A 10,871-nucleotide genomic window follows, 5' to 3' on the forward strand; every position below is an offset into this window, starting at 1 on the left:
ATTCCTTTGTGCCAAAAATTAAGGAAGGGAATAAGGCTAAATTCAATCTGAACATATGAATTAAATGGCATTTGAATTGACTTCACTTTGAATGTAATGACAAATAGAATGATGTATTTGTCGATATGAGTTGCTCCTAGTGATCTTTATAATTCTAAGAAATTAGTCAGTGAGAGAATTCATGTTTTTTGCATATAACCTCTCCTTTAAATCTTGCACTTCCCTGTCTAGGTAATCAAAACAAAAGAAAAATACAAAACAAAAATTTAAATGCCCTAATAATATAAATATTACATTAACCTATATATACAATATTTGTTTGTATATAGTCCTACATTAATTTTTTTAAATTTATAAGACAACTCTAATTCACCCATATAATATAGGTAATGAGAGAAAATGTATAATTACAATTTACAATGAATTGTGTAGATCTATCTCCCATGAAATATATGAGTGTCATTCTTACTAGTAAGGCAATGATAAGGTCCAGTAAATAGAGTGTTCAGCTTGGAGTCAAGAAGACCAGAGTTCAAATCTCTTCTCAGACACTTGATAGGTTTATGACCCTGGATGAGTCATTTAACTCAGCCTTACTCTTCTTATCTGTATAAAGGTAATGATAATAGCACATATTTCACAGAGTTGTAAAAATCAAATAAGCTTACTTAAGTTTTCTTCATACCTTAAAATATTGCATAAATGTTTGGCTTTATTAATAAATATAGATATAGCATCTTTATTTAGATAAATCTTAAATATACAGTTGATATTCCTCTATGCATATAAAATTCTGCTCTAATAAACAGAGAATTTGTAATAGGTTTTAGAGAAAATGTAACTTGTTAGCAATTTAATGGCAAGATTAAAATAGATCTTATATTGAAGAATCATTAAATAAACTTCCATAAAGAGAATATATTATAGGAAAGGAAATTAATTCACTAGATTCTTCTATTTTGTTGAAATATTTTATGACAGAAAAATATAAAGCAGTACAATATATTTTTGATTCAAAGTATTCCTTTGAATTAACATAATATTTTCAAATTTTTTCTTAAATTTTTTTAATATATAACAACCTGTGCAAGATGGAAAAACATACTATCCTCTTCAGTTTCATTCATTGTTTTAATTCTTAAATACTAAAGGGCAACATCAATATCTTGGTACCAATAAAAGACAAATATTCCTATTTTGAAGTTTCTGTACCACTAAGATTTATGTTTATGAAATCTCAGGAAATTAAAATATTAAAAATAGATTATTTCAAGACTTTGGTAGATCCTTTAAAAGAAAATGAAGTATTTTTACCTTAAAAGTGATGTATAAGAAGTGAATAATATTGATATGCTATCATATAAATTTTGTCATCATATTAATGATATGTTCCCAAATCCCTGTTTGGCCTAGAGTGAGGAAGACTCATCTTCCTGAATTCAAATGCATCCTAAGACAATTTCCAGCTCTGTAAACCTGGAAGGTCACTCTGCTGGCCTCTGGCTCCTCATGTGTAAAATGAACAGGAGAAGGGAATGGCAAACCATTCCAACATCTTTGCCAAGAAAAAAATCCATATAGGGTCACAAAGTTTGGACATGACTGAAGCTACTGAACAACAATATGTTCTATAACTCCATTGTAATAGAAATTACTGGAATACCAAATCAACAAAATTGCTTCCAGTGCATATATAGGATCTTGGGCAAGTTACTTCATTTCCCTACATCTCAGGCAGTTTGTCTACAAAAATCTTTTCCATGCCTCCTGAATATCATTATGGTATCAATGGTATTAACAGTGTTGTGCCACTAAGCATAATTGAATCATCACTTCTATATCTAAATCTTGTGATCCTAAGGTTAGAAGGGAAATACTAAGCAAGGGCCAAGGAAAGAAGATAGTTTAATATAATAATAATAATAAACTTGTACATTAGTTGCATTTTATACTTTAAAATTTCATGTGCTCACAATAGTCATGTGTATTTATGTATCTGTATTGCATATTCATGTGTATACTAATTATATATGTGCATGTCAGATACATACATGTATATGTGTGTTGTATATTTAGGGAAGCTGAGGCCTAGGAGGATGTTAGTTAGGCAAGTTTATACAGTAGAAAGAACAGAATTTGTGTCTGAGACAGTAGATTCATCGCCTGTCTCTATTATTTTAGAGAAATCATTTTTTCTCTCTGGCACTCAGTTTTCCCATTTAAAAAATAAGAGGAGGGGCAGCTAGGTGGTTCAGTAAGAGCACCAGCCCCAAAGTTGGGAGGACTCGGATTAGGAGATGTACGATATGAAATGACCTTCACAGTTAGCTTCCAATTGATAGGTCTGCCTTAACAAAGTGAAGTGTAATCCATTAGGTGATGTATGTATAATTTAGTTAACTAAAAAGTTTGTAATTACAAAGTTAACTGTGCCAATAACTGAAGGTTTAGTCTGAATTATTTTGATAAGCTGAAAGTTGTTAATTATGCAATCAAATGTCATGTTTAGCCATGCAGACTTCATCTAGCACTCCTGGACCCAAGATTTTATTGTTGATTGTTTATTTCTCTGTTTCATTGTCTTTGGAAAGCTACTTAAGCTTGCTCTTTCCTTAAATGGAATATAGCCAACAAATATTTAACATTCAGAATGGAATCAATTTTTCAGATTGGAATTAATTCACATAAGCACAATTGGGTTACATGATTTTCCTTAGGTCTCAGCCCAAGTGATTCAATTCTTGTTTGACTTGGGAAGCATTCTAGTCTGTGTATCTCCCTCTTGCTCTAAGTTCATGTTTGGCATTCACAATGTACTTAAATATAATTTTTAATGGCCAATAATAAAATGTCTGACTACTTAAATGGTAAAAGGTTATTCTAGTAGTTATTTTAAAAACACAAATCTTTTTAAAGGGAAACTCCAAAAATAAGGTTGAAAGATAACCATTCATATTGATAAATCAATGTTTTGTTTTTAAAATAAATGTCATATTCCTATCTCTTCCTATTCTACTAAACCGTTAAGAGAACAAAGCTCTATCAAATATACAGAAGTTTGCAGTATTTAATTTGCTTGTTTTTGTTTTGGTAATTCATTTGGCCAGGTAGAAACAGAGATGGTGCAATCAATTCAGCTCTTATATTCAAGTCTCTTAGAAATGAGTATTGAAATAGCTTTATGGGTTTCTGATTCTATCTTAAGAAAAATCTATACCATATCATGGATAACACTATTAATAATACCTTTTTGAATACGTCTTGAATAAGTGAAGGGTTCATGTATTTGCATGCAATTTGGTGTCTCTTTTTTCAGTGAAAAGTAAAATGCCAGGGTCTGTGGAACTTTAAAAAGTCCCTTGAGGTATCCCTGCTGCTTTTACACAGTTTTTCTGTTTCAGCAGAAACTGCTTGATTTTAGTAAGAATGAAAGATTTTTAGTATGAGCCTGTAGGTATACAAAGTAGTCTCCTGTCCTGGGCTTATCTAAGCTTAAAATTTAGAGATTTACCTCCATAAGGATAAACACTGCAGGGGGGAAAGAGGGGAGTGTCCTATTCAACCCACAAAGTTAATTTGAAAAAAGAAAAAAATCTTTATTCTTATTAATAACCCATTTATAATATCAGAACCAATATGGTGAAATAGGTATAGGGTAGAAAGTAATAAGAATCACACAACTCTTAGACTTTCTAAAGAGTCAGATGGTCAGTACTGTAGCTAAAGTATGGGCTCTGGAATCAGGAATATCTGAATTTTCAAGCTGCCTTTTTGGTATTGGGACCATGGGTGGGGGATGGAGGGGGGTAAGACATCTTAACTTCTCTTAGTCTCTTTTACCAATCTATTAAATGATGATAATAATAGTGTCTAATTAATGGATGTTTTGTAGCTTTCATATGAGATCATATATGAAAAGTAATTTGCAAACCTTAAAGCACTATGTAAATGTCAGCTATTATTATTTTCTAAAATCATTAATTATTTTGTTAACCTGGGGTTGTTGCCCAAAAACCAGATTTTATAAAACTGGTAAAAATGAATCACACACATAGAGATATTTACTATGTTTCACTGTAAGTGAAATGAGAAGGAATAAAGAAACCAAATGTATGAGTGATTCACAAGCTATTTTCAGGAAAGAAAAATATAGACGTGGTTTTACTTTATGCCTAGTAGCAATGAAGAACATCAATTCATAGGTCATCTTATCTTGCAGTGATCATGATAAGTTAAAATATACCTACTACTAGAAAGATAATTCTAGTTTATATCCCAACGTGCATTATAGAGGATGAAGCAGAGAAACTGGATGAAGAGGGGTGACACAAACCTCTAAATTGAGCCTTCATAAACAATGAAACATGATGACTTTCCAGTGAAAATGAGCAAAGGCAAGGATAATGGAAATTATATTGGAAAATGTGATTTGAGATTAAAAGAAAAATGGAAAAGATTAACTAGATTAATTATGTCTCATGCCTGTAGATCATGGACATTTTTTCAAGAGTAGAACCAGAAACCATGAGAAATGATGAATTGACAAATTCAGTGAAACATGAGAAAACTTGTATGAACTAATGCAGAGTGAAATAAAATAAGAGAAAACATACACAACTACAAGAATATAAATGAAGAGAACAGTATAATAACTGAATACTGTATAATTTTAATAGTCAAACTTGTCCCTGGAAAAGTTTAGGCCATGTCCTTCTTTTTTTATTTCCTTCCTTCCTTCCTTAATTTTTTTTTCTCTTTCTCTCAGGCAAGGGGGGGGGCTGTAAATGTATGGGGGCAGGGGTGTTGCATGTGCTTTTTATATAATCTCTATGTTGGTTGGTTTTGTTTAACTGATTTCTTTCCATTTTTGCTATTTTTTACAAGAGAAAGGTCACTGGGCAGAAGAAGGTAGAGGACTATATTTGGGAATGATTGTGATATAAAAACAAAAGGCTTCAATAAAACTTTTTTAAAAGAATATATGATTCTTCTAGATATGAAAAAATGTAACAGTGAAATTGACTTGTATCTTAAAATATAGAACTTCTGTCCCAACCTGTTTAAATGAACTTTCACCAGGAAAAAATAAAATAGACAAAATTAATGATTTTTAAAAGAAATGAACATGCAGAAATTACCAAATTATGAGAAAGTATCCTGAAGCCACCACAGACATCAAATGCTTAATCCTCTCAACAAGAAGAGATCTGTGGTAGACAAGTAATACCATTGTAAGATCATTTTTAATACATAACATATGATGGAAAATTGCAAGCAGACAGTGAAAAACAGTTGAGGATAAAGTGATCTGTCTGGGAGATTGGTACTCAATTCAGCTAAGCCAGGTCATCAGTTTGTGAGTGTTTATGGAAGAAACCTCACAGAGTACAACAAACATCAATCTAATGAATTTGGCCATGGTGATACAGTGAACTATGCTCATCAGTGATAATAATGGAACCATACTATCTCTACTCTACCACCTGAGTACCCAATGTACTAAGGTGAAGAAGTCACAATGACACTTAAGAAGAAGAATTTAGGAAGAGTGCTAGCCCTGATTATGCTAGAAGTGACATTGCTCTAATGAGACTCAGGGACTGATTTTTTTAAAAGACATCTCAAAAAGAGTATTATTACAAAAGAATTGAAGAGATGGTGCTTTTATCAACAAAAAATAAATTAACTGAAAATAGGTCCATTTTCTTTGTCTCCAACAGAGTTATAGACAGGTTGGGGTAGGAGAGAGAAATGTAAGCTTTCTTTCTCTTCTCTTCTCTAAGAAGAAGACTGTTATGAAAAATAGTCCATGCATGTTTTGAGGGCATTTTTGATAGAAATAATAGAAGAAAACAAGCAGGATTTTGAAGATAATTGTCCATAACAGATCAAATATTTCAAATATACTTAAAATTTGCATAAATGTAAGACCTGCCTGTGTCATTGTTTCAGTTTGTTTTTAATATTTGAGTGGAACAAAATTCAAGCTCAAAGTCTCTTCTCAAAAAGACTTGAAAAGGTACAACAGAAAGAGTCCTGTCTCTGAAGAGAAAAGATAGGTAGTCTAATTCAACCTGGCCTTCAGTTTTTCATCTGTAAATTTAAGCAATCATCTAGATGGATTCTGAGATGTCTCCTTCCAACTGTAGACCTATGTATGATCTGTGATGAATTATATGTGTGATTACCAGGAGCAGCAATTATCTAATTATTAACATCCATCAGATAGAGATTCATATAAGCTATTCACCTGTATCAAAAAGATGCCTTGTGTAAAGTTTGTGTAAGAGGATTCTCTGTGGATGCTTGGTTCTCCAAAAATTTCAATTTATATTCAAAGTTTATATCGTAATTAATTCCATCTAACCCTGCCTTGTGGGCAGCTACATGGCACAGTGGATCGAGGGCTGAATATGTAGTTAAGAAGTATCATCTTCATGAATTGAAATATGGCCTCAGACACTACTTGTATGACTTTGAGCAAGTCACATACCCCAGTTTTGCTCAGTTTCCTCATCTATAAAATGAACTGGAGAAGTAAATGTCAACCTACTTGAGTATCTTTGCCAAGAAATCCCCAAATGGGGTCAAAGAGTTGGACACAACTGAAAAACAAACCCTGGTGCCTTACTAAACCAAAAATAGACATGATAGAGATTTTTTAGCAGACAAGTGAAATAGTATCTCTTTCCCATGACAGTGTGGACATGGTATGAAGAACAGATGAGAATATGGTTCATGAGAAGACTTTGAGATCTGTTATAATGATCCAGATAGTGTGTAGAGAGAGCCTTTATTGTGTGGCAGTGAAGGGAATTGATCTTGGAGTGTTTTTGAGGTGACAATTGGATTGGATTTGAGACATGAGGGAAAAAGAAGAGTGAAAGATAACTGAAAAGATCATCACCTCAGTTCAGGACACATTGATCTTGAAGAGCAAGTAGGACATCCAAGTAGGACCTGTGAGTTTTTACAGAACCAGAGAATTTTTCATACTGGGAAAAGAACTCAGTGATCATATAATGCAACTCATTCCCCCCCCCAAAAGAATCTTCACTACAACATGATACTGTAATTACATAATAACTAATAAGTGGTTCTTCAATCACTGTTTGAAAACTCCTGGAAGGAAAACCCTCAGTCTCTAAGGCAACCCATTTCACATTTCAGTATCCCAGATTATGCTTCAAGGCTAAATCTGTCTCTTCAAAACTTCTACCCATTGCTTCTGGTTCTTTTCTTTGATGTCAGTAAGAAAAAATCTAATACCTCTTTCATATCTTCAAATATTTGAAGATAGCTATCATCCATCCTCCCTCTCCCAGTCTTTTCCACTGTGGGCTAAAGATCCCCATTGCCTTACAAAATTCTCTCTATTACAGGGATTCTAGCCCTTTCACCTTTCTGCTTGCCATTCTCTAGAAATTCTCTGAAATCAATTTTCTTCCAAGACAGTGGCACTAAGAGCAGAATGCTATTTGAAACCATAACATTTTGATTCTTGGAGTTCTTTCTTTTGGCAACTCAGGGTTACATTAACTTCTTTTGGGGGGCATGGCATTGTGTTGATTCACTGATCTTGTAATCTGCTAAAATGCACAGCCCCTTTTCTGACACACTGATGTCCTATTGTGTCACAATGAGATGGTGCTTGAGAAGCTGACTTTTTGAACTCTTCTCTGCCCTGATATGTCTATATTTTAAGTTTCATCTTATTAAAGTGATCCAAATGTTCTAGTAGCCTGTCAAGAACTTTTTGAATCCTGGCTGTATGATTTAGTGTGAAAGTTACCACTCCCAGGTTTGTTTCATCTAGACCTGATATGCTCATGTAGATCACAGAAAAGAAGTTTATACAGAAAAATAGAAGTTTGGGAATTACTTGAATATATTTAGTAGTTGGGAGGTAGCAGCAGAAGCCCAATTTATCTTACTTACTGACTTTGAAAATTAAGAAAATTTGTCTGAACATCTCACTTTCCCATCTTTTCAGACCAAAAGTACAAGTAAAGGCTTACATTCATTTCTTCTGTCAATTCACTGTGATTGTTTTCTTAATAGTTGTTTAGGGATAGATTTTTTATTGTCAGTTATAAACCAACATTATCTCAGGGAAAAAATGTATTAACCTATCACAATTATGTGTTATTTAAGGAAGGCAGATTATAATTATCAAGGAAAAGTCATACACTAAAAAAAATTGAAAATGTCATTACAGAAAATAACAAAAACAACTCTGTTATCATGTGAGTAATTTGCAAAACTGTGCCTCAAATCTGATAATACATTTTCTACTGACTTATGAAAGATTTTATGAAACTAACCAGGAATAAATACATGCACAGTATGTGTGTATGAAAGTATTACTTAAATGGATTATGTGTTTTGTAACATGTATTCTTATATTCCACAGATGAATGGGAAGCCTGCACAGTACATCTTTCCTCATGCAAGAATAAAAATAATGAGAGACCTTAAGGATCATACAGTTTCAGGTAAAGCTAAATGAATAAACCAATGGTTTGCCATTTTATTAAAATATTGGTACATGGAATCCATTCAGACTTCTTTCTGGATGACAGAGTGAAGTGATTCTGGTTATATTTCTTAAGTGTTTTTTGGGAAACAAACATATAAACTCTGAATAGGAATTCTATTTCAGTCCATGAAACATGATCATTAGTAATTGTTCACATGTTTAAGTCATTATCATATTCATCATCAAATAGAATTTGTTGTCTTTGGAATGAGAGTATTATGGAATATATTCTGTAAAGGAAACCAAATTGATCTCGGGTCCTACATTCCTCTTTTAGTTTATGAGAATCTAACTAGTTAACAGCCTATTTTAAATACAAATTACCCAAACAACTGGTTAGTTCAATGAAAATATCAGTCAAATTGGCTGTTGCCCTGTTATAAAATTGAGTTAATTGATCAAATTTTAACTTCCCAAAGCTTTGTTAGGTGCCTTGGGTAGACACAGTCAGAATAGTACTTTGAGTATTTAATATTCTTCAGTAATCTATAAAATGGGGGTGTTCTTGAAAAGGACATTATCTTTGTAGTAATTAGGCTGATTAAGCAAATAGAAAGATATCAAACGGAAATGTGAATGAAAAACTTGTAAAAATTAAAGAAGAAGTATTATTTGTATCTGCTCATGTTGATAACACAGAAGGATGATGTAGTAGAAAGAGTATTGGATTCCAAATTTAATGATCCAAGTTCAAATCTGGGCTTTGACATTTACTTCCTGTGTGGTCTAGGGTAACTTGCAACTTCTATGAATCTCAATTTCTTCATTTGCTTTGCAATGCAAGAAGGGATTGTTTGTCTGTAATGTTCCTCTAGTTTTGAAATCTATGATTGCATAAATCACAGATTGTAATGTAAGTAACATATGTAAAATGATTTTCAAAACTTATGCAATTGTGTGCATGTAAATTGTTATCATCATCATCAGTAGTAGTTATAATAATATATAATCCTTAAAGATTTACATTTGCATGTTGGAATACAAAGTTTTTTTTTTCATTTTATATTAAAAGACAGCCTGCCATAGTTCAAAGAGAATGTATTTAACAACAAAGTTTATCTAGCCACATGTAAATAGAAACTGTTGTCATAAATACATATATTGAAATGTATTTGACATTTCTGGACATACATGTACAGTGACAATGATGCTAAGATTTTATCATATACCTGTTCTTTATAAACCTTTATGCAGGCATTTCTTCATTTTACCTTTTTGTGGAATATAGCAGAAAACAAAATACTGAGCATTTTGGTCCGTGATCAATTTTAGATAATAAAAGCTGTTCCTTTGCTTGTTTCCATAAGAGGGTGAATTGATTAGATGGATTTTTTTTTCTTTTAAGATATGTGATTTGTCATCTCCCAGAGGCATATACTTTAGGCTTTCAGATTTTTGCTTCAATTTTGAATGTATTGATGAAAATTTCATCAGCGAATGTCAAAATCCACTTTGCTCTACGAATAATTACTTACTACAATATTCTGAAACTCTCTACAGCTCACAAAGGAAATCAGCCGTATATTTTCCAGCTTTATAAAATAGTGGTCTTTTTCTAGCAATTCCAATAGAAAATCTTAAATTATTTTTTTTCCTTTGGGTCATACATTCTTTTGTCAATTATTTTTTATGTTTAATTTATTCTCTTTCTATAGAGCATAGGAATAACATAATTTGTTTTTATGAAAAATCCCACTTACATAATTTTTATATTTTTGTAATTTGAGATAGTAATTGGAGTTCATTTAAAAAATATTTTAGTAGTATAGTAGTCTATGCTATATACTTTGACATTCTAAACATACTAGAAATTCTCACCAAAACATTTGCTTTTCTTCAAGCCCAATTCAATTTCTCCCACATCTAAAATTGTTGCAGGGAGATTGAGAAGAGTCCAAATTATATGTATTATAGCACCTAGCCTTCTTGGGTGTTTACCTTGTAATCCCCATATACACATGAGAATGTGGAAAAAAGACTTTACCTGAATCAATTACTTGCATGGATAAATTTTTGTTAGAAGTAATGATAAAAAGACTTGTCACTTCAATTTTAATCTGTATTGATGATTGGTCTATAGATGTTTCTGTGAATTCATTTAAATGGGATATTTTTGAAAAATATGGAGGAATAATACAGAGATCTATTTTCTCAACAATATAATTTTTTAGTGTTTCTAATTTTTTATCTTAATGCTTTACATTTCTATATTTTATTTTGCTTATAAGTGAGAGGCATTCTGACTAAGAGCAAAGAGGACTGAATTTGAAATAAAAAGACATAGGTTGATGTTCAAGTTATATATATATATATATATATATATATATATATA

General features: G+C 31.9%; 1 protein-coding gene across 1 annotated transcript in view; it reads left to right on the forward strand.

The window, feature by feature from the left end:
- Window positions 1–10,871, forward strand: part of LOC138175872 (protein piccolo-like) — a 591,842-nt gene that overhangs the window by 365,842 nt on the left and 215,129 nt on the right. Inside the window, exon 9 of the mRNA XM_069106506.1 lies at window positions 8,414–8,495. Within this exon, the coding sequence (XP_068962607.1) occupies window positions 8,414–8,495 (82 nt within the window). The remainder of the gene's footprint in view (window positions 1–8,413; window positions 8,496–10,871) is intronic.

The sequence above is a fragment of the Petaurus breviceps genome, unplaced genomic scaffold (assembly GCF_028583685.1).
Source record: "Petaurus breviceps papuanus isolate PSGF00001 unplaced genomic scaffold, PetGlider_PUasm1.0 79, whole genome shotgun sequence".
Taxonomy (NCBI): domain Eukaryota; kingdom Metazoa; phylum Chordata; class Mammalia; order Diprotodontia; family Petauridae; genus Petaurus; species Petaurus breviceps.